Source organism: Camelus ferus, chromosome 20 (assembly GCF_009834535.1).
Source record: "Camelus ferus isolate YT-003-E chromosome 20, BCGSAC_Cfer_1.0, whole genome shotgun sequence".
Lineage (NCBI taxonomy): Eukaryota > Metazoa > Chordata > Mammalia > Artiodactyla > Camelidae > Camelus > Camelus ferus.
Window position 1 is genome coordinate 17,887,037 of NC_045715.1, and position 23,194 is coordinate 17,910,230.

At 43.3% G+C, this 23,194-nt stretch overlaps 5 protein-coding genes across 9 annotated transcripts in view; 2 read left to right on the forward strand and 3 right to left on the reverse strand.

The window, feature by feature from the left end:
• Positions 1–23,194, reverse strand: part of SLC17A2 (solute carrier family 17 member 2) — a 73,974-nt gene that overhangs the window by 40,767 nt on the left and 10,013 nt on the right. The window lies entirely within an intron of this gene.
• Positions 5,188–18,218, forward strand: LOC102508616 (histone H3.1). Of its 5 annotated transcripts, none has more exons than XR_004313722.1 (3): positions 5,188–5,237; positions 6,654–6,805; positions 9,017–9,950. XR_004313722.1 is itself a non-coding variant. In XM_032463404.1 (3 exons), exon 3 carries the CDS (start codon positions 17,441–17,443, stop codon positions 17,849–17,851), a length of 411 nt encoding a protein of 136 aa, XP_032319295.1. In that variant the 5' UTR covers positions 5,188–5,237; positions 6,654–6,805; positions 17,188–17,440; the 3' UTR covers positions 17,852–18,218. The 5 variants fall into 5 exon arrangements, 4 of the variants coding, with proteins under 4 accessions (XP_032319295.1, XP_032319296.1, XP_032319297.1 ...); XM_032463404.1 differs by lacking the exon at positions 9,017–9,950 and adding an exon at positions 17,188–18,218; XM_032463405.1 differs by lacking the exon at positions 9,017–9,950 and adding an exon at positions 17,188–18,218 and having other exon boundaries at positions 5,211–5,318.
• On the reverse strand, positions 14,092–15,772 carry H1-1 (H1.1 linker histone, cluster member). Its single transcript, XM_006182196.2, has one exon. The coding sequence runs from the start codon at positions 14,972–14,974 to the stop codon at positions 14,318–14,320; it is 657 nt and encodes a 218-aa protein (XP_006182258.1). The 5' UTR covers positions 14,975–15,772; the 3' UTR covers positions 14,092–14,317.
• Positions 18,555–23,194, forward strand: part of LOC102503909 — a 49,496-nt gene continuing 44,856 nt past the window's right edge. Inside the window, exons 1-3 of the mRNA XM_006182176.3 lie at positions 18,555–18,950; positions 21,682–21,693; positions 22,817–22,839. Coding sequence (XP_006182238.2) covers positions 18,665–18,950; positions 21,682–21,693; positions 22,817–22,839 — 321 coding nt within the window. The 5' untranslated portion in view covers positions 18,555–18,664. The remainder of the gene's footprint in view (positions 18,951–21,681; positions 21,694–22,816; positions 22,840–23,194) is intronic.
• Positions 22,443–23,161, reverse strand: LOC106729281 (histone H4). Its single transcript, XM_014557174.2, has one exon. The coding sequence runs from the start codon at positions 22,803–22,805 to the stop codon at positions 22,494–22,496; it is 312 nt and encodes a 103-aa protein (XP_014412660.1). The 5' UTR covers positions 22,806–23,161; the 3' UTR covers positions 22,443–22,493.

Sequence of the window (23,194 nt, forward strand, 5' to 3'; positions counted from 1 at the left end):
TTGGTATCTGGAAGGAGATAACATATGAAGGGAAATGCCATCCCAAAGTGGACCTTCCACGTGATCGCCAGTGCAGTCCTGGTCCTGCACGCCATAAGGACTAGCCGGTCAGGGATTCCTTTTGTGAGTTGCCTGGTGTACCTTTCCAATCTGTTTCTTGTTCTTACAGTCTTTGTTTCTTTGCTGGAGGAAACTAGAGTTGCCGTTCTATGTGGGAGACCATACATTATGATCTAAATTAGACTATCAACTTTCAAAGAATTAGATTCCAATAAATTAAAATAAATCCTTAAGTATGTTGAAATATCTGATGATGCAGAATGTTTACATAATCCTTAGGAATTCATAGGAAATAGTAAACATGTAGCATCACAAGGTTACCCATTTCAAAAAGTAGAAACTGCACAGCATGGTGACTATAGTTAATAATACTATATTGCTCATTTGAAAGTTGCTAAGAAAGATCTTAAAAGTCCTCATTACAAGAAAAAAAATTAATCATGTATGGTGACAAATGTCAACTAGATTTATCGTGGTGATCATTTTGCAATATATACAAATATCAAATCATTATGTTTTACACCTGAAACTTAATATGTTATGTATCAACTATACCACAATAAAAAAAAAATTAGAAACCAAAAAAACCACAAAAAACCCCACCAAAAACCCGATGATGCAGAATGCCCTATAGGGCTTCTATGTTCAGAAAAACAAATTTAAATTTATTAGTTATTAGTGTTTTCTATTCATAGTTATACAATTGGGTGTATACTGTGGTCTCTTGAGCTTCTCCTTGTCCACCTTGATGAGGCAGTACATGAACTTGGGCAGCTTAGCTCTACTTTGTTAAAATTCTGAGCAAGATTTATCAGAGAGCTACACGGAGTGTGTGGCAGGGTCTCCCACACCCACCCAGCCCAGTGTCTCACATAACCAGTCTGGAAAACCCTCTGACAGCGGGCAGTCTCTGGGCAGCATGTGGCACTTATTTAGCCACAAAACAAAAGAAGATGGGCCCCCTGGCGCCCCTTCCTCATACCTTTTTAACATCCCCCCTCCCTTATTATTTGCATGATGTGTCAGGTATGTGTAGTGTATGTGGTGCTGCGACAGAGGACCAGAGACACAGGGCAGAGCAGAAATGAGAGACAGGTTGGCAATTGAGGGAGGCGGGGAAACAGACAGAGCAACTGACACAGAAGGAGTTTGTTCTCAGGTAAAGTCCACCATGGCCTAGAAGGCAGATTCTGGCCCCAGATCTTGCTGGGCTGGATGAATAATCTGTGCTTCTCACCTTCCGTATACAGTGGCCTTCTCTTTGGTCTGAGACAATACCAAGGTCATTTTGGCCCAAGAGCCTTGGGGCATACTGTGTCTAGGGTCAGAATAGTCTTTTTCATGTCTGATTTTTCTGAAGCTGGGTGAGCTCATTCTGATCACATTAACATCCCAGGGGGGAAACTTCAACCAAAGAGGGATTGGTGTGGATGGATAAAATCTCCAACCAAATGAGCTTTAGAGGAACAACTCTGAGACCCCGTCTACACAGTGCCTCAGAGGACATGCAGTGACATGGAAGCAAGTGCTCATAGTGGGAACCAGGGCAGAAATGCACCTGTCACTGCCTCTTCCACCTTCCCTGTCACGGCCTCCCTGTTCCAGCACCCTGCATTCGGGGGGTCACATCCTAGTAACCACCATCACCCACATGCAGGTCTCAACTTTTCAGAGACAGCAACCACTGCCAACTCCCCCTCTCATCCTCTTTCTATATGTAAATGTGGAAATAGCTAAGGTACTAATGATTAAACTAATAGATATCTATTGGGGAATACTGAAAATATACTAAATTATACTCTCAGTTCAAAAGAATATTTACTGTGGTGGTAAATCTTCCCCACGTATATGTTTGATCTTGCTTTTTTCAGTGTGAGTTTCCCCCCATGGCATTAAAAGCTATGTTAATACGTAGTTTTAAATGACTACAGCAATTTCATAATCACATTCAGGCTGTTTCCTGCAATTATAACTCATGTCCAAATGAACATTATGGTACACAGGTAGGTCTTAATTTCTCTTATTTTCCTCAGGGTGGGTTTTTGAAAGAAAATTCCTGAGTCACAGCATGTGAACATTTATTTAAAATACTACTGGCATATTCTCTCTCTCCTTCCCTTTCCTCCAGTTCCTCTGCCTACCTCTTCTGTTTCCGTAACTCTCACTTGCCATCAGCCAACCCTTCCAGGAGCTGGGAATCTCAGGGGGACTTGGATAATGCGGAAAATTGTGGGCTGGGGAGTCAGAGGGGAGACTTTCTGAGACAGGAATGGAGGATGCTAAGCTTTGCAGGTGAAAACATCACTAGAGCCTAGACTTCCGTTTCCTTATGTAGGAAAGGGAGGGATATAAAAATGATTTAGAAAAAAGGAGGAGGGAGGGGAGAAGGCAAGGAGTTGGATGCACCTGGGATTTTGCTGCAGAAGCAAGGGTTGCTTCCCCTGAAGCAGGCAGAGCTGTCACTATCCTAGAAGACTAATTCATGGCTGTTCACCAAGCATATGTAGGTTTTGGTGAGTAGCAAAGCACCCCAAAACTTAGTTGCTTAAAACTGCTACCATTTACTCGCTTACAGTTCCATAGGTCAGCTGGTGGTTCTTGTAGCCAGGGCTGAACTCTGCTGCGCCTCCTCATCTATCTCTATCAACTGGAGAGTCGGCTGGTGCTGGGTGATATGGGACAGCCTCACCGACAAGCCTGGCAGTTGGCAGGCTGTTGCCTGGGGTGCCTTGTCCTCCAGCAGACAAGCTCAGCCTCTTTCACAACATGGGCATTTCAAGGTTGTGGGAGAACCAAGAGGGGGATAACTTGCAGTTTGCCAGGCTCTTTTCAAGCATCTGCTCTGGTCACATTTGTTAAATCACCTGGCCAAGCCCAGTTTCAAGGGGTAGAGAAATAAACTTCACCTCTTGATGGGAGGAGATAAAGTCACATTACAAAAGAGGGTACAAGCAGAAATGGGATGAGATGATTTTAGGACAACTTGTGAAATAGATTGTAAGAAACTTGCTGCTTAAGTTCCCTACATCTAAATTAAGGAGGGACGGAGATGCAGAGACATTCTGAGTCCCTAGCCCTCCGCAGATTCAGTACCAGTTTCTCCCCAGAGACAAGGTCTATTAGAGTTCTCAATGCCATAAGTAATTCTACTCTCTTTGCCAATACAAACAGCTTCAGTGCCTGGCATTCAACTTTTCCTTACATGCTTCTCTCTCAGACTTGCTCCTCAGGTCCACACACATCAGCAGCCTGAAATGGAGTCTGGCAGTTGGAATTAGAAATGCAGAAAGCTCAGCATACAGGCTCTTCATCCCTCGCTCCCCCCACCCCAAAAAAGTCCCATCTTTACCAGGAATAAGGAAGACAATGTGATTGTTCAAGAAGGTGTTTGATTAGCATGTTAATGAGCATGTGGTTGAGAGACTATGCTGAACTACTTGAACTTATCTTGAATTTCTCTGGACAAGTAAAACTGATCTAATCTGTCATATTCTAGGAATTGAATGTCTCCTCATCACTCCAGTCCACAGGCAGGGTTTCCAGTCTTCAGAGCTCCTTCTCCTTTCCACGTCTTATATCCCAGCCATCCATTCCCCTGTGCCTTATTCTCCAAGACCTAGTTCGTTAGACACTCTGAATCCATTAAAGACATTAGTTAAGGTTTAAAACTAAAATTTTCCACTTTTCTATGGTCCAGCCAGATCTAGGTCCAATTTCTGATTTTACTTACAAGTGGACAAGTAACGCCATCCCACTGGGCCCCTGTTTCCTCAGGCGTAATATTGGGGCAATAATCCCAGGTTGTAGTGAAAAGTGCTCAGGCACAAAGCACGCGGTATATAACACAATAAACAGGCGTTGTTAATTTATACAATGATTGCAAAGCACTTTCATACTTACGACCTGCTAAAGAGAAATTCTGGGCCACCATCACTTAATCTTTGTGGAATCCTGGCTAATTCAATGTTTTCACTGGACCTTCCACGATCCCAGAAACATATTAACTCAGTTTTAGAGACTGACCAAAAAAACCTTCACTACTCTGTAGGACTCAGCCCTGATCAGTGGTTCTCAATCCCTGAGGCACACTGGTACCTAGAGAACCTTTAAATAACTTACTGAAGCCTGCTCCCGACAAATTAAAAAGGGATGTGGATGTGAGGGAGGGGAGCATGGGCAGAGGACTGACGTTCTGCGATTCTGTAGGTGACACTGAAGAGTCTTCTCTGGGGGTGTTGCCAGGTGTCACTTCTTTGGCCTTAAGCAGGTCCATCAGCGCACCCCAGATGAGTCACGAGATGACTTCAGCGTCGTCCCCTCTCCCCCCACGGAGCTTCTACTCTCCTGCTCACTTCTCTCCTGGTGTGGATCCTGGGGGCATTCAACATCCCACCCCAACTCGAGTCTCTCGCCTTGGGCCACCTGCGGCTGGCAGCTAGAGCAGGGAGGGCGGCAGGACCCTTGGGGATGCCCGGCAGCGATCTCCTTTGCACATCACTGGGACCCGCAACGGGAGGGTGGAGTCCAGACATCAGCGCGATCTGCGAATGGGGGGTGGGGTGGGGATCTGCTCTAGGAGGATGAGGGGGTATTTAAAGTTATATACCCTTTCCCTGCCATTGTCAGTGACATATTTCAAGAAACAGGATAGAGTTCTGAAAGGACACGGCCATGAGCTTATTTCTTAAAAAGATGTTTTCCGTGTTTTGTTTGTCCGCTAAGAACGACCCATCTCCCCTCATTTGTGAATCTTACACCCGAAATTTGGTTGGTCGTGAGACGCGCGCGCAGACAGCAGCAAGGACGCAAAGGTAGAGAAGAGGATGGGGAAACTGCCCGGGTCGCATCCACAGTCCAGACTCCACAACAGCCCAAAGGCCGGGGACCTCGCGAGGCCAGATTCCAGCTTCAGCACCGTAACCGACACGACTCAGAAGGTCATGACCCCCAACACCGCAGGAGCCCCGCCCGCAAAGCTGGCCCCGCCCCCGGCACCACCGCCCCCTACTGCCTCTAGAGGCCCCGAGCACACCCCCACGCGCAGCTTGCTCTTTGGCGTCTCTGATTGGCCAGCTCCCCTTGTGCGGACCCAGTATCCTTTCCCCTGATAGGTCACTCCCCCTCCCTGGCCAAAGCGACTGTCTGAGGCTGGAATGGGCACCTTGGAGAAATGGTTGGTACGTCTCTGCTGATCCTTTTCTCATTTCCCTCTAAGGGCGAGTGGTGGAATCTTAAGGTGATGAAGATGGAGACCCCAGGTCTGTGGGAGAGAGCACAGGCGAGATGAGTCAAGAGACTCCCATGTTGGGGTGGCAGGAGGACGGGTGCGAGGCTGGTGCAGAGTCCTTGAACGAGCAATTTCTCCGAGGGGTGCTCTGTAGTAACTGGGCTTTCCTGTGAAAGACTTCAAGTGGAAAAGTACAAAACGTAATGTAATGGAAACCTGCATATCCAACCCCCAGATTTTTAAAAGTTAACGTTTGACTTATTGCTTCAGATTGCGTTTAGAGAGATAAAAGGTGACAAACTGAAGGAAGAACCTGAAGGAGATTTAGGAGGGAAACTGTGGATGTGCCTGCACGCGGGACATCTCACAGAAGTGGCCGGACTTATCTGCAAACAGAAATTCCTGCCAAGGATGAAGATTTAGTAGGGAAACTGTGGATGTGCCTGCACGCAGGACATCTCACAGAAGTGGCCGGACTTATCTGCAAACAGAAATTCCTGCCAAGGATGAAGGAGATTTAGTAGGGAAACTGCGGATGTGCCTGCACGCGGGACATCTCGCAGAAGTGGCCGGACTTATCTGCAAACAGAAATTCCTGCCAAGTGACCCTTCCTCTTCCCAGGAGGAACATTGCTTGCAAACAGGGATGTTTATCTGTTCCTCTAAAGGAACAGGCCTGGGAACCGGAGGGTCTGAGAGCAATAAAGATACTTAAGATAAGGAAGCGAACAGGAGGGTCTGGAAACAATAAAGATACTTAGGATAAGGAAATGACCAGGAGGAATGTCTTAGATGTAGTGCGCTTGCGTTAATTCAAAAAATGCTGTCTCGCGATGCTTGGTATGGGTTCGGGTTGCTCCTTTGTGTGAGGGGTATAAGAATAAAGAAACCCGAGCCTCGGGAGACTTTTGGCACTACAGCCTCTCAGGGATTCATTTCGTCGGTCACATTTCGTCGGCCACATTTTTGTAATTCATTTCGTCAGCCACATTTTTGTAATTCATTTCGTCAGCCACATTTTTGTGATTCATTTCGTCGGCAACAGAACCTTTACCCCTTAGGGGTAGCCCTGCTTCTAAAGATGGGTTGTATTCTCCCAGAACCTGTTTTTACTAAAATATTCAAAAGTACTTTAACAAAGATTAGATGCATGTGACATCATTCCAATGAACTGTACAGGACAGACAAAGCAGTATCAAGTGCTGTCTTGCTGCTGTGGCCTTTTGTATCTAAAATTTGTCACCTGCTCCCCCCCCCCCCTTGGTATTGATTTTGTTTATCTATGTAGGTACATGCGGTTGAGTCCATCGCATTGAAAGAATAAATCATAATGTGTTCCTATGTTCCTCTGTTGATGAACGTTTAGGTTGTATACCTCCATAGTACAGAAGAGAAGAAGATTAAGGACCAAATCCTGCGGTACTCCAAAGTTTGGAGGTCAGGGAGCAGAGAAGGTACCCGAGGAGCAAAGGAATATGAAGATCAGATGCGAGGGGAGAGTGAATTCTTGGAAGCCAGGTGAGGAAACTGTTTCAAGGAAGCAGTAGCGATCAGTTGTGTCAAATCCTGCAAGAAGGATGAGGAAGATGAGGACTGTGACCTGACCCTGTATTTTGCAATGTGGAGACCATTGATAGCCTTGTCTGGAGAACTTCCTGTAGCATGGGGGAGTAGGGAGTTTCAAGAAGAAATATGGAGATGTCAGAGGCACAGAGGCAGAGGAGGCAGGGAACAGGTTTAGCATCTCAGAAACAGCAATTAGGAGAGCAGAGAATAAACCCAGGGACACCTTCAACAAAACTAGGTGCCAAGTATCCCCCTGAATCCCAGAATTCGGGTAGATGGGGGCCAAATCACCAACAGCAGCCAGAACAAAGTGGGAGCAGCTTTCATTGGAGTGCGAGGGGAGACAGAGGCAACTTCTTGTTCAATGTAAAAAAACAAAAACAAAACCAAAAAAACAGGAGGAGAATGGTTGAGTATGCTACCTTTTAAGGGAGGGAGGAGATATTTTAAAAATACAAACAGTTTAAGTTTTTTTCAAAAGGAAAGAATAACAACAACAAAATTAATTAAAATGGTCATTTCTAGAGTAGGATTCTCAATCTCAGCACTATTGGCATTTGGGACCAGATAGTTCTTTGCTGTGCATTATAGGATGTTTAGCAGCATCCTTGGCCTCTACCTACTAGATGCCAGTAGCAAACCTCTCTCCCACCCCTGCCCTGACCACCACTGTGATAACCCAGAACTCCTCTAGACATTGCCAGATGCCCCCCCTGGTTGAGAACCACTGCTGTAGAGACAGAAAGCAGGGAGGAGGGGATAGGAATGTAAACTTGACTTATGAACATGCCTTGCTTTATAGTTTTTACTTTGGAACTATGCATATTTTTATATAATTAAAAAGCACCTCTTCCAACCACATATAGTAGTTATTTTCCTCGTGGCCTTATATACCTGCAGAGTCGTCCATCATTGGGCTGAACTATAGTGCCCTCAACCAGATCTCTCTTCATTCACATTTGCCTTTTCTGTGTTTTACTGTTACAATAAGCACTGCAGTGAATGGACCTATGAAACTTCAGTTAGTATTTTTGCCAGTGTATCTTTAGAATCCGTTCCTCGATGTGAAAATTCTGGCTTAAAGGCTAAATGGATATGACATTTTATTAGCTGTTACTAAATTCCCCTTTGTAGTGATGAAAACCCCTCCCACCCAGAAAAATTGTTTAAAAATGGACAAAAGACAATTCAGAGACAAAGAAAAGAAACATAATTTAAATCTTGCTCATACTAAGAGAAACACAGATTAAAAACTACCTTGAAATACTGTTTCTCAAGCTTCTACTTGACAAAAATCTCAAAGTTTGACATCTTTGTGAGTAATGCTGTGTGGAAACAGGTACTTTCATTCTTTGCTAGAAACATCATTACAGCCTTCTTCTTATAAGGACATCAGTCATATCGGATTAGGAGCCCATTCTGTTCCACTATGAACTCATTTTAACTTAGTTACATTTACAACCACCCTATTTCCAAATAAGGTTACACTCTAAAGCAGTGGGGATATTGACTTAAACTTATCTTTTTGGAGAAAGGGGGGTGGGACACAAAAAAACCTACACACTGTCCAAGGCTTCTCCAGATCTAAGCATTCTTTGAAAAGCTGGGATTGTCCTACAATTGCCCTAAAACTGAAAACTAAAATCAGGAAAGGTGGATGATCTTGTTTATACGTTATAAAGCATTATTAATCCTCAAAACAATGTGGTATTAGTGCTTAAAGAGAAAGATCAATACAACAGAAGAGGAAGTCCAGAAATAGACAAGTAACATAGGAATTCGTATCCAATGAAGAAAGCGTTTCTAATCACTGGGAGTAAATTTGGACTATAAAAGTGTTGAGACAACTGGATAGACATTTGTAAAACCCCATATACCAGAATGCACTTCAAGTAGATCAAAGGTTCAAATGTAAAAGGAAACACAAAAATGCAGAAGTACTCAAATAAAATATAGGTGAATTCCTTTGATTCTTGAAGTTGGGCAGACCTTTCCAAATATTACTCAAAATCTAAAAGCCATGAAAGAAAATACTGGTAAATTCAATAATAAAAATAAAAAGGTTGCAGAGCCAATTTTATTATAAGCAAAGTTAAAAGACAAATGACAATCTGAAAAAAATTATTTTACAACTCATAAAGGGCTAATCTTGCTAATATGCAGGGCTTTTGGAACTGGTTTAAACCACTTCATTTACACAATGAATATCATGTTTCTCTGGAAAGAAAGGAGGAAGATCCCTGTGTCCTGTTGAAGACACAGCTCCAGGACAGACTACTAAGCAAGCAGTGGGAGAGAGTATGTCTGTATTATTGTACAGATAGGGTGAGAAAGAAGAGTATATTTTTCATTTCTGTTTGCATAAATACTGGAAGGGGAACTGTGTGGACAGGGACAGTGGTGTGGAACTTGACTCTCAGTGCATATTTTTTCATATAGTTTTGATCTTTGAATCAAACTTATTAAAAAATAAAATGAGGATATGACCAACGGTAGTTGAGATCTCAGTAGTATTTTTCTGGATACCTCCAAACATTTTTGTTTTTAAGATTCCATTATTACCATTTTACCACAACCTGTTATTTGCATTGTAACTTTTTACCCTTTGAAATATAAATCCTACTTTTGTGAACCTATTTTGAGACATACTTGAAAGTGACTGTATCATTTTTGTTAATTAAATTTTTAAAAATCCAGCAATAGGTGACTGGTGAAATAAACAAAGGAGTATCACACAATGGAACACTATGGGTAGTTGTAAGGCCACCATTTTACTATCTAGGAGTTAATACTTTTGATTTAATCCAGTTCTGTTTTTATATGCAGAATAGTTTTATTGTTCTACATGGAGATACTATTGAAGATCTGATAAATATGTTATGATGTAAAGGAAAAAGAAACAAGTTCCCCTGCCTCCCCCAATATTCCCCTTTTTCACTTTGGCCACATAGGACACAATAAAACTTGTAGCATCAAGATCATAGCAAAACCCATTATTTGTGATTTATACCTTCTTAAGGAGGCCCCAGTGAGCTTCATACAATCAATCCTGGAAGTCATATAACCTCCTGTGCTTTTCTCTGTCCCTTTCTTTCAAAAAGCCCCATAAACAGGGACAATCAAACGAAGTATTAGTAAAGGACATAATTTCTATGTCACCACTGTTATCTACTTGTCTTAAAAGATCTCTGAGATAATCAGTGAGACTGATTTCAGGTTTCTCTTCTCTCTTACCTGGACATTAGAGCTGATAAAATTCTGTGGTCAGAATATCAAAACAGACTCTTAGAATTGTAAAAGACCATAAGAGAGCATCTTAAGTGTTATTCAGACTTCTTTGACTGTAACTCCAATAAGATATGCTTTCTTCTTTATAACTCAGAACATACAGGCATATGCTTAACAACTTAAGTGCCTGAAGCCTACATTCTGGGAAGCCGTATTTATTCTTACAATGTGGCACTCTCTAATGCGCCTATTATATTCCTAACAGGCCATGAAAAACACCACTTTAATCCATCCTCTTTGCTTTTAAATAACCAAATGGAAGCACAAAGAGTAGAATAATGATTTAGATTTATCGATAAGTGGGCAGCGCCAGGTCTCCTTGTCCTTTTTCCTTTATGTTCTTCTCCATTTCAGTCACCCCCTTGGTGACCTCAGTGAGTCTCAAGACTGTTTTTTTTTTAAACATTCTTTATTGATTTATAATCATTTTATAATGTTGTGTCAAATTCCAGTGTTCAGCACAATTTTTCAGTCATTCATGGACATATACACACTCGTTACATTTTTTTCTCTGTGAGTTATCATAACATTTTGTGTATCTTCCCTGTGCTACAGTATAATCTTGTTTATCTATTCTACAATTTTGAAATCCCAGTCTATCCCTTCCCACCCTCCACTCCCCTGGCAACAAGTCTGTATTCTATGTCTATGAGTCTATTTCTGTCCTGTATTTACACTTTGTTTTTGTTTGTTTGTTTTTGTTTTTTAGATTCCACATATGAGCGATCTCATATGGTATTTTTCTTTCTCTTTCTGGCTTACTTCACTTAGAATGACATTCTCCAGGAGCATCCATGTTGCTGCAAATGGCATTATGTTGTCAGTTTTTATGGCTGAGTAATATTCCATTGTATAAATATACCACATCTTCTTTATCCAGTCACTTGTTGATGGACATGTAGGCTGTTTCAAGACTTTAAATGCCACCCATATACTAATGACTCCCAAATTTATAGCTGCACCTTAATTCAACTCCATTCACCCCAAAACTACTCTTGTCAAAGCTACTAATGACCCTCATACTACTAAACCAAGGGACTGTTCTCAGGCTTCTAAACACTTCAGTATATTAGCAGTATTTGAACCCAGTCAATTATTATTCCCTTATCCACTTGGTAATCTCTTGGACTCCTCAAATTTCACAACAGAATTTCTGATTCACCTTCCCCCAACTCCAGGACAGTACACTTGTTTCTCTTACAGATGACCATCTTAGAGAAACTCTTCTCATTCTTCTAGTTCATTCTTTCAGCCACATTGAGTTTGAGGGCTTAACATCTAAGAAAACACTGAACAAATTAAAAGAGAAAAACCGTATAATCATATCAATACATAAAGAAAGTCTGGCAGCCATTTAATTTTTTTTTTTAAGGAAAATCGGAATGGAAGGTAACCATTTACATATAATGGAGATACCAAAGTTAATAACAGATACTATCCTAAAGAACAACACTTAATACCATGTTAATTAAAACTAAGAACTAAGAAGGGATACCTGCTAAAAATATTATTCAACTTCACTTGGGAAATTCTTAGTAAATGCAGTACAAAGAGAAAATGAAATGCTTGGTATTCACATTAAGAAAAACAAAACAAAAAAAAAATGACAAGATTATTTTGCTGATGACTAGGAAAAATTCAAGGGGCTCTTAGTTTAAGAAGGAAAGAATGATAGAAATTGGTAAGTTTGCTGGATATAAAACAACATCAATAAATTTCTTCCTTTCTAGCAGTTAAGACCTAAAAAAAAAATAAATAAATAAAAGAAGAGTATTCTATTCACAATCAAAACAAGGACATAAATTAATTAGGTATAGAATTAAGAAAGGTACCTGACTCACACAAAGAGAACAGTAGAAAAGACTAAGAATACAGAAATAGATCCCCTTACATAAGAACTTAATAAATAACAAAAATGATATATTTCAGTTCAATGGGAGAAATGGGTTACTTAATAAATGGTGTTAAAACAACTAGCCATTCATCTGGAAGAATGTAAACTTGACTATCTTAAACTACATAAAATAAATTCTAGATGGATTAGAGGCTAAAAAACTTTTAAGAAGCAAACATTTTTAGAAGAAAACCTAGGAGGTGAATGAATAATGGAGGGGTGGGGTTCAGTTTCTTAACCAAGAGTGGAAATATAGAAGCTATGAGAAAAGATATATTTGTGATTAAAACTTAATATTCAAAATTTTATATAATACATATCAGTGGAAAATACACCATAAACACAAGAACCATAGAGAAAAAAAGCCAAGAGTAGAAAACTATCTGCAACACAGGTTATAACTATAAGGTTCGTTTCTCTACCATAAAAAAAAAAAAAAAAACAGAACTGAGTAAGAAACTGCACAATGAAAAATTTAGAGATAGAAGTGGAAATTCTCTGAAAAGCTAACTCAAATGGCCAAGAAACCTAAAGAAAGGTTGCATTGGTGGCCATGGGAATGCAAATCAAAGTGACAATATGAAATAATTTTACACTTTTGATTGGCAGAAATTAATAAGATCACATCTTGATGGTTGGAATGCAGGAGGAGGGGCTATTTTCAGGCTATGTCAGCACCAACTGAAATTTAAAATACGTTCTAATCTAGCACTTTCCGCTTTGAAATTCTGTTCTTTATTGCACCGTGGTCAGCAGTGGTAAATAGAGACGTCAATGCTTATCACTAGGACGTGGATGAATAAATTATTCTATTCCACGTGAAGGACATAAAAAAAGGTAATTTGATTTGAAAGGGTTTCCATAAGGTTCTGTTAAGAGAAAAGCAACGTGCAGAGAAGTATGTATATCACCATTTTGTAAACAATTATGCATATGTATGCTAAGTGAATGTAAAAGACCTAATTCAAAGGAAAACATGATTAACTACATACCAGTTTGGGGAAGGGGAGTAGGGATGTGAAGTGCCCAGTATGGCGGAGACAAGGGGATGCAAGGAACCATGCAAAACAATGGGGAAACAGAGACCATTAAAAAATAGAACAATTGACTATTAAAGATTTGTATGTGCATACGTAAAAAAGTTTTAAGACTGAGCTGCATTAAGAAGTGAGTAAACCTGGTTCATACGAAACATTTTTTCCCCTTGGATGCGAAAAAGATGTTATTAACGGAACCCTAGAATTAAAATTTCAAAAGCTTAAAGGGGCAATTCTATGAAAGTGTCCCCAAATATTTAAAGTGGTATAGCTCACCAGGGTTGAAAACCCTGTAGTCGGAGAAATACGATCTAGTTAGGCGCAGAGTGGAAGTTTCAAGTATTACCCAATCAGAGAAGTAACGTTATTAAGAGAAACCGGGTAAGGAAGGGCTTTAGCTCTTTAAATTCCACGGCAGCCAAACTGACCGTGGCAGGAAACTAGCTGACAATCTGTAAACCCACCCAGGGTAAGGCGCCGCCAAGCAAGAGCGACCTGCAGGATCAGAGCTGGTCCGTGATGGCGATGCAGGTAAGCGTGTGAGGCCTACCTGAGGTCGAGGACACCAATCTGGGCACCATACACAGCGGAGAACCATCGTCATCCCCAAGGTCAGACAGCTCGCCCACACATCGTCCTGTAGAAAGCATTACGTAGTAGGTTTCGCTGATTACCTCAAAAGAATCTTTCAGGGACATCAGTTTGGAAATAGCAGATTTAGCTGTCTCCACTTAGCTCTCACAGAACACCAGGGAAGTCTAAAGCAGACAAGGAGAGCAGGCACACGAATCCAGCCTGAGCCAGGGAGGTTCGGTCATAGCTACAAGTAGTTACCACTGAGGACAAGTTAGTTTGGGGTGTGGGACTTCAGGATAGGTCCAAAATACTCCCCCCCCACCCCACCGCCCCATATTTTTAATATACAGGTAAATGCAAACTGGATATAAAGTACTAGAGAAAAGTGGCTCCCAAACTTTGATGTTTAAATTACCTAGGAGGCCAAGCACCAACCAGCTTCTTTCAGTAGGTAATACCCAGCTTCTAAGACTCAGAACTTATCTAAACCTCAAAAAGATCCTGATGTAGAGCAAAGGCTAGCTTGGGAACGCACTATATTTGCATGGATGAAGTTTACTAAGTTTATATAAGAAAAGAGATTTGCGTACTAAAGCTCTTTCCCTGAAATGTGTTGGTGGCTCTTAAAAGAGCCGTTGGGTTACTGTAAGGAGCTTCCAACCGGGACTTTTACTTCTTCTTGGGTGCTGCCTTCTTGGGCTTGGTAGTTGTCTTTGGCTTGGTAATCTTAGCCTTGGCCGCTTTGGGTTTTACAGCCTTGGCCTTGGCAGGGCTCTTAGCTACTTTTTTAGGCTTCACAACTTTGGGCTTCTTAGGACTCTTGGAGGACTTCTTTGCCACCGCGGGCTTCTTAGCCTTTTTTGGAGTCTTGACTCCTTTTTTAGCAGCAGCCGCCCCCGTGGCCTTCTTGGGCTTCTTAGCGGCGCCAGTTCCTTTGGTTTTCGCTGCCACCTTTACAGCGCTGGGCTTCGCTTCCACAGAGGCCACTTTCTTATTGAGCTTGAAAGAGCCTGAGGCGCCGGTGCCCTTGGTCTGTACCAGGGTGCCTTTGTTCACCAGGCTCTTAAGACCCAGCTTGATGCGGCTGTTGTTCTTCTCCACGTCGTAGCCGGCGGCCGCCAGCGCCTTCTTGAGCGCAGCCAGGGAGACGCCGCTGCGCTCCTTAGAGGAGGAAACGGCCTGCACAATCAGCTCCGAGACCGAAGGACCCGCGGGCTTTTTTTTCGTGGCAGCTGCAACCTTTGCAGGCTTTTTCACTTTTTTGCCAGCTGAAACCTTCTCAGGAGGAGTGGAAACAGCTGGAGCGGGCGGCGCGGTCTCCGACATGGTGAACGCAGAGAAAGACCAAAAACACTACTTACACCCAACTAAGGCAGTAAGAAGCAACAGGACCCCGGAGCGCGGTATTTATAGGGCGGGGCCGCGCTATGATTGGTGCACGCTGGTGCCCTCCCCGGGCATCCTAGCGCCCCCTGTGCTCCTCACCCGGACTCAGAGCAGCCGGGGGCCGCTGGGGCCTAGGATCCTGCTTCCCTGCAGCTTTCACACAGGCACCCAGACAGTCCCCCCCAATCTCCCGCCTCCAGTCGCCTCCTGGAGACGAAAATACCAGGCTGGGAAGGGTCCGGCTCTCTCGCCACTTACCATCAGAGGGTGCTACTTCCCTTTAAAAAAGCAGGTCTTTGAGTTTCACCTGAAAACTCACCTCTAGGAAGAAATATCAGGGACATTAATTTCCAATCTGCAATAAATGCAAGATTGTCTTGCGTGACTTGGGAGGGAGAGAGGAAAGCGAGGGGATGTAGGCCTGATCTGCAACTTTGGGATGAGTTCTCATCTATGCTGTTGACTTTACTGGCAATGCTGAAGAGTGATGTGTAATTAGGACCTGAGGCGCGGGGGGCGTTTATGTATTTGGAGCAAAGAATTGTAGGAAACAACAGAACTGAACACTGCAATTAACACTCAAGCTGCACGTGTGGAAAACGTAGCACGCAAACAATTTCTGTAATTGCAACTTATTTCTACAGCCCAATGCACTTAACGAACTTTCGATGCTTTTTCATCCTCGGGACATATGCCAAGATCAAACCCTAGCGCTGGGTAGACTAAGCTGTTCCCTGACAGGCATTAACAGCGGGGAAGTGGGAGGTGGGGGAGATGGGGGCGGGGGTAATTTGATTTAATATGAAAATGAGAGGGAACAGCCCCGGGATAACATTTTAGGGCAATTTCCCTTTAACTTGTTTCTCGAAGTAAAGAACACGTAAAACCATTAACAATACTAAAACGACTTCACATTGCGAGTCAGACTAACTACTGAGAGAATAAAATGCCCCCCTGACAACCCTGTTTTGAGTAACATCCCCCAACAATTCTCCAAGGGCAATCGCGTAGCGGCCAGGGGAATGAAGCAATGACACGACTATCCCGCGCGCGCGCGATACTGCGGTTTTCAAACAAGTCCGCACTGGCCTGGGTAACCTGAGCTTCCCGGGTTTCCCTGAAAAAGCTCCTAACTGGCTTTCAGCTAATAATGCAATGGTTCCAGAAACACATTTTATCTATTTTCTCGACCACCCTTTCCTGCTTCCCGTTTTCTTGAGAGTTTGTTTCAAAGGGCATTATGTAATTTCTAAGAACTTGGTAGAGAAGAGAAAAACTGGAACTATGCATCTTAGTTTGAAAACAGTCAGTTACAACACAGGTATATAATCTTTCTCCGGAGGAAGGTTTCATAAGCGAACATTTTCGGAAAACCATAAACAAGCGTTTCTTAGAGTAATAAGTGTAGCATCTAATCAAAGAAAGCCTTTAAAAGGGAAATACTATTCTCAGGTACTTCTTGTTTAGATAATGAGCTGTGCCTCCTGTGTTTTTTGGAATAAACAGGCATCAAACGAAACAGGACAGCTCCATGCAAATGAAGGATGCTAGATCTCCTTTCTTAATGGCTATTCAGTATAATATACTCAACCAATCAAATGGTAGCATCTGGGATACCGCCTCTTAGTATGAAAGAGTTATATTAGGCATTTCTTGAACATGAAATTTCTGTCGAAAGTCTATTAGGCCTTGGTAAATCCTTCTCTTTACGACCCAAAATCCATTTATTGGGCAGAGTTCAGTACTTGCTCCCTATAGGGCAGTTTATCTAATGAGCTATTGGGCCAGGCGAGATTCTGTAGCCGGCAATGCATCGGCCAAAGTGTATTCTAAGCTTTTAGTAAATTTTAGAAAACTCTTTTTAAGTGTAAAAGTCAGAGTGTAAACACTTAACAAAAAGGTGTATTTAAGACTGCACAGACTTCAAATAAGTTTCTCACTTAAACCTTTACAAAGGAATTTCTTGTAAAATGGTTTAGGAAATTTCTAACCCCGTAGCGGGTTTAGACGAGAGAAAGTGAAAGTAAAGTATTGGGGCACTATGCCATCATTTCCTCCCAGGAACTAAGTAAATGTACAGAAAGTTACAGAACTACCGTACCAAATAACTTAATGTCTTTTTTTTTTTTTTTTGGAAAACTTAACGGTCAAAGTATTACATTCAGATGAAAATCGTATGTGGAAAAGAACAAGTTAAAATTTGAAGAGCCAAGGATAGAACATAGTACCCAATGAAACTGCACGGTTGTTGGACGGTTTAAAGATAGACCAATCAGAGCCTGGACGTAATAGTTAAACATTTTTGTCATCCAATCACTACACCCTCGGTACTATAAATACTAGCAATGATACCGGGCGACATATTTGTGCAAGTGTTTCGTATATTATTTTTAATGCTTGTTTGTCATGGCTCGAACTAAACAAACTGCTCGCAAGTCAACTGGTGGCAAGGCGCCGCGCAAGCAGCTGGCTACCAAGGCGGCCCGCAAGAGCGCGCCGGCTACGGGCGGCGTGAAGAAGCCTCACCGCTACCGGCCCGGCACGGTGGCCCTGCGCGAGATCCGCCGCTACCAGAAGTCCACGGAGCTGCTGATCCGTAAACTGCCGTTTCAGCGTCTCGTGCGCGAGATTGCCCAGGACTTCAAAACAGACCTCCGGTTTCAGAGCTCAGCCGTGATGGCACTGCAGGAGGCATGCGAAGCCTATCTCGTGGGTCTTTTCGAGGATACCAATCTGTGCGCCATCCACGCCAAGCGCGTCACCATTATGCCAAAGGACATCCAGTTAGCGCGCCGGATCCGTGGAGAGCGAGCATAATTACACTACCGTTTTTCTTTGAAATCTCAACCAAAGGCTCTTTTCAGAGCCACCCACATTTTCAAGTAAAGTGGCTGTAAGAAACTAGTTTTATCAACTCGTAAGTGGTTTAGTATCACTATCTGTTGGAAGTGAACGGATATAGCTCAACACTCCTAGGTCATGGGTACTTTTGGTTTGAATACCCCTGCATATGCGAACAAACTGGCCTTTTACAATGTTAAATATTGCTGTTCTTTTATGCACTAACAACCAGTTTCAGAGGCACGGGAAAGAATTGGCATTTGCCCTGAACATTTTAAAAACATGGATTTTGAGCATTAGTTGCAAAACATAAACAGGGATAGTATAGGGCTTTATTAAAACAATTAGATATGGGTAAAAAGCAAAACAGCTTTGAATATGCTGATTTGTCATTAAGTATAAACAAATTTGCATTTCTTTGATCTTGATATTTTTGCGATTAACAAAACTTAGCGTGAAAGTTTGCCCTTTTAAATATTCTACTTAGAGTATTTTTGAAATCATAAAATGTTTCCTCTAAGCCTAGTTCCTCCAAGTACTGTAGTTACAAAGACGTGGCTCAGTTGAGGATCAAAGACTAACAGTCAAAGCGGGCTCTGCAGGCTCGCCACGCCCTCCGCGAGTTCCCGGGGCTTGGAGGAGGGGTTAAGGGAGGGCACTGTTGGCGTCACATTTCCCGCCTGCCTGCGCGCTTTCCCTTCTCTATATGGGGGAGGGGGGAACGGGGTAGTTATATAAAGATCGGCTCTCAGCTTCTTCGTCACTCGTTGGGTTGGTTTCTACAGAGCCATGTCAGGACGCGGCAAAGGCGGCAAGGGCCTCGGTAAGGGAGGCGCTAAGCGCCACCGCAAGGTGTTGCGAGACAACATCCAGGGCATCACCAAGCCCGCCATCCGGCGTCTGGCTCGGCGAGGTGGTGTGAAGCGCATCTCCGGCCTCATCTACGAGGAGACTCGCGGGGTGCTGAAGGTGTTCCTGGAGAACGTGATCCGGGACGCCGTCACCTACACCGAGCACGCCAAGCGCAAGACGGTCACGGCCATGGACGTAGTCTACGCGCTCAAACGCCAGGGGCGCACCCTCTACGGCTTCGGAGGTTAAGCATTGATTTCGCCATCCGGACCCTGCATTTCACAACCAAAGGCCCTTTTCAGGGCCACCCAACTACTCAAAAAAGAAAGCTGTAGTCACTAGTCAAGACGCAGGAGTCTGCAGTTAAATACTGTAGTTAAAATGAACGGTATTAAGACATCTGTGAATCAGGACTGTAGGAATCAGGTAAAGTTCGGTCCGATATCTGTACCAACGTAGCTCCCTCGTTTCCACACTCCTGCCCAATCCTCTGGATCCGTGTAGGGGGAATACTCATTAAAGTGAAAACCCCCCTGTGGCGAGAAACTTGAATCCGTTTCCTTGAACAAAGAGAAACACTACCCAATCAGCAAGCCCCATCCGTGGCTGTCAACCAATCAGAACTGATGATCTCATGTTCCGGAGGCGACCCATATTGGGGGGATGGGAAAGCCGGCGAGAAACGCCAAAGCCCAGGTTTAAATAATTCTTTTAAACTCGTCTGTTTACGGATTATAGACTCAGACATCTGTATGGCTCTCAGTCATGTCCTGAGAACAGTAGTTACATTACCGCCACTAAAAGGGTGATTTGTCTCGATTGAAAAATCCGAAATGTTGGGCAGAAGAAACCAGATTCAAACTGCCAGAAAACCCAAGGCATTTAATCCGGGCAAATTTCAATTAATTAGGGGGAATTTAAAATCTAGTTTATGGGGAAAACGCGCTTCCCTTTCGGCAACAATACAGCCTTCAGCAGTTATCCATACTTTTTTCCTTCCTTCATATGGAGTGAAAATTAGGGTGATGGAAATGTTCTAAAATAGACTCTAGTGATTGTTCAACTAATATACTAGAATTCATTGATTTGTATACTTAAAGTGGGTGAATTTTATGGTATATAAATTATATCGCCATCCCCCCCCCCCCCGGGTGTCAGGAGAATAAGTTTGTAGAGAAGGCACTGAGGCACTGTTGGTCTGTGATGAGGTGCTTCTGCCTCCTTGGTCTAGTCAATCATTGTTGCCACACAAGGTTTTTAAGTTATGATGTCCCTAGTCCAATAGTGCGTTCCAGTAGTATACCAGACTTAAAAACTCAGCTGGAGAAGGGACATGAATTCATTTGAAGTTGGCTAATAGGGAAACAGCTTATTCTCATCTAAAAAGATACTCACAAATGTCTCTGCCATTGGGTTCTTTTTGGTATTTTTATAGAGGGCTGGTTTCAGCTTCAGTATTTTAGTTTCAGCTAGTATTTCTCAAAGATTTTGGGGTCCCATTTCCCACCTGGTAACTGTCCTCCAAGATATCTTGGGGAATGATAAAAGTACCTAGCCTGGCTTAATTTAAACCGACAATGGGGAGAGTTCAGAGCGGCATCCGGGATGACAGAGGAGCAAAAAATGGGCCTGGCTGAGGGAGTGGTCACTTTGTTTTCCTGAGCTGGTGTCCTTCAGGAGATATGTATTGATTTCATATAATGTGCCAGATACTGTTGTAGGCATCAGTAAGCAAATTAGAATTTCCTGTCCTCCACTCACAGCATGTGTGTTGAGGTGTGTGAATACAGATTTCCTACACTGGAGGAACTTGTGTTTGCTGCATAAATCAGCCTCTGCTATTGGACTGTCTTTTTTAGTTCATAGCCTTGTCTATAGTATGCTCATTTTACTCATACCCACCAGCACCCTGAGTGAAAATCTGTGAGCCTTCCTCAGTTTTAACACATGAACTCATCTAGAACATATATAATGCTGCTTGATTTTCTACTTCTGCTTCATTCCTTAGACCTAGAGAAAACCTGTCATGCTGATTGATTAAGGCAATAGCAGGTTAAGGAATCCTAGATGGAAAGTCAATCATGGTAGCATTCTTGTGGGCCTGGGGTGGGAGAGGCCTGGGCACTTGTGTAGAATATTCATGCATGCATTTATTCAACTCTGCCATGTGAGGACACAGTGAGAAGGCAGCAATTTATGAAGCAGTAATTGGATCCTCATCAGACACAGGATCTATCTGAATCTGTCCAGCACCTTGATCTCAGATTTAAATCTCCAAAACTGTGGTTTGTTGTTCAAGCCACACAGTCTATGGTATTTTTGTTATAGAAGCCTGAAATAAGACATATTTTATGGATATAGAAAATAATTTATCCCATCCTTCTGATGACAATTTACATTGTTTCCAGTTGTTTACTCTTACACTGTGCTTCAAGAAACTGTTCTTAGTGATCTCAACCACTTTCACCATTTATATGCTGATTATTCCCAAAATTTTACCTTCCCTTCAGACCTTTCACCTGAATTCAATAATCTTCCTTTCCCAACTGCCTAGTCAATATTCCCTCCAATGTCAAGAGACAGATGTCAGCAGAGTAACCAGGCAGCAAAGTGTTTCTTAGAGCAGTCATCAATACATTTCTCAAACCTTAAATCAATGATGCTGATTATTCGGTTGGCTGGCTTATCAATTTAAGGATATACTTTAAAAAACTTGTTACAACCATATTGTTTGAAAATTTCATTAACCCCCCCCCCCAAAAAAAAACAATTAACAGCAGAAGAAAGGAGCGATTAGGTGGAAAGAGGGGTAAGGTACCAGGGAGCCTTCTGAGAGCCATTTTACCGCAAAGGAGGGAGCTTCTCCCTTACAACCTCAAAGGCCTAGGGGTTCAGAACAGACTCCCTTAGTCAGTAAAAGGGAATTTACAAATTCTGCTTCGCCAGAAGCTTAGGGAGGGGACCTAGCCTAAGGATGAAAATCAGGAATGCTGAGGCAGTTTTAAAACCAAGATCTTAGGCTTTGGTGGGGGTGACTACTCTCAGCATGATGCCTGACTCAGACTCAGGAGGTACTGGCCTAGAAGGTCTGGGGCCAGGACCCAGTGGAGGACGACGAGTTTGGGGAGCTGGGGAGCGGGAGAGGTCAAAGAGATCTTTCCTGACAATGCTCAGGGCAAGCACACTAGGAATGAACACCCAGCATTTTCTGTTAACGTATTCTAATTGATCTGGCTTCCTGTGAACTGCCAGAAGCACCGTCGCAGGCCCTGCTAGTTTGTACAAATACTCAATGAATCTTCCTAGGATTAAAAACGCGCTCGGCGGCGATTCAGCTCAACTCCAGCCTTCCAGGAAATTGCCGAGAGAAACTACCTCCTCCCAGAAACCATAACCTGTAGCTTTTAGGCGATGTGGGGCAACGTACCCCTCCCAAATATTGAGAGCCAGGAATTCCAAACTACACGTTTTTCAGAGAATCCCAGAGGCCTCCCCAGCTAGCGTCCCTTAGTCCAGCCTTAGCCCCACCCACAAGCAAGTCCCTGCTGCCCGATTGGCTGAAGGTACCACCACTCCTAGCTGACAGCAAAAGATTGGCTTAGAAGCGTTGTGAGAGCGAGCTGCTTGGTCTATATAAAAGGTTAAGAACACTCGTTCCACCAGTGTTAACCGTTAACCGCTCAACTCACGTACAGCTCTTTCTGGGAGAAAGTGGGCGGCCCTAAAAAGGGCCTTTGGAAAGAAAAAAAAGTATTAAAATGAGATTTTAACCGCCGAAGCCGTAGAGGGTGCGTCCCTGGCGCTTGAGAGCGTAGACCACGTCCATGGCCGTGACAGTCTTGCGCTTAGCGTGCTCGGTGTAGGTGACGGCGTCCCGAATCACGTTCTCCAGGAACACCTTCAGCACCCCGCGAGTCTCCTCGTAGATGAGGCCAGAGATGCGCTTCACACCACCTCGCCGGGCCAGGCGCCGAATGGCGGGTTTGGTGATGCCCTGGATGTTGTCCCGCAGAACTTTGCGGTGGCGCTTGGCACCCCCCTTACCGAGACCCTTGCCGCCTTTGCCGCGTCCAGACATGTTTGCCTAAGCCGCTCTATACGTGCACTACTCAGTAGTGAGCCTGCTGGTTGGCCAAGAGTAATTATAAGCTGCAATCGGACCTCATTGAGAACTGAAAGTTCAGGCGGGAGAAGCAGCACTGCGACCGCCTCCTCGGCTCCTCCCCTCTCCGGGTAGTGATCCAATGACTACGTGGGAGAGAGAACATAGTAAATAGGTTCACTTTTAAACTCTGGATTGTTTTGCTCCCTTGGCTCTTTGCATCTGAAGCTATATCTGCCACTGATAATTTTAATAGAGGTTTTTATATTATGAAAAATACTGTACTTTCTCATTCAGGAGGGAGTGATTGTTACTTGTGAAGCGTAGCTGAATATGACATCCCCCATATGTTTCTTTGGCCTAAG

Excerpts from the sequence above, each read along its gene's own strand:
- H1-1 (XM_006182196.2), bottom strand. The coding sequence starts at position 14,974 with ATGTCGGAGACCGCGCCGCCCGCTCCAGCTGTTTCCACTCCTCCTGAG.
- LOC106729281 (XM_014557174.2), bottom strand. The coding sequence starts at position 22,805 with ATGTCTGGACGCGGCAAAGGCGGCAAGGGTCTCGGTAAGGGGGGTGCC.
- LOC102508616 (XM_032463404.1), top strand. The coding sequence starts at position 17,441 with ATGGCTCGAACTAAACAAACTGCTCGCAAGTCAACTGGTGGCAAGGCG.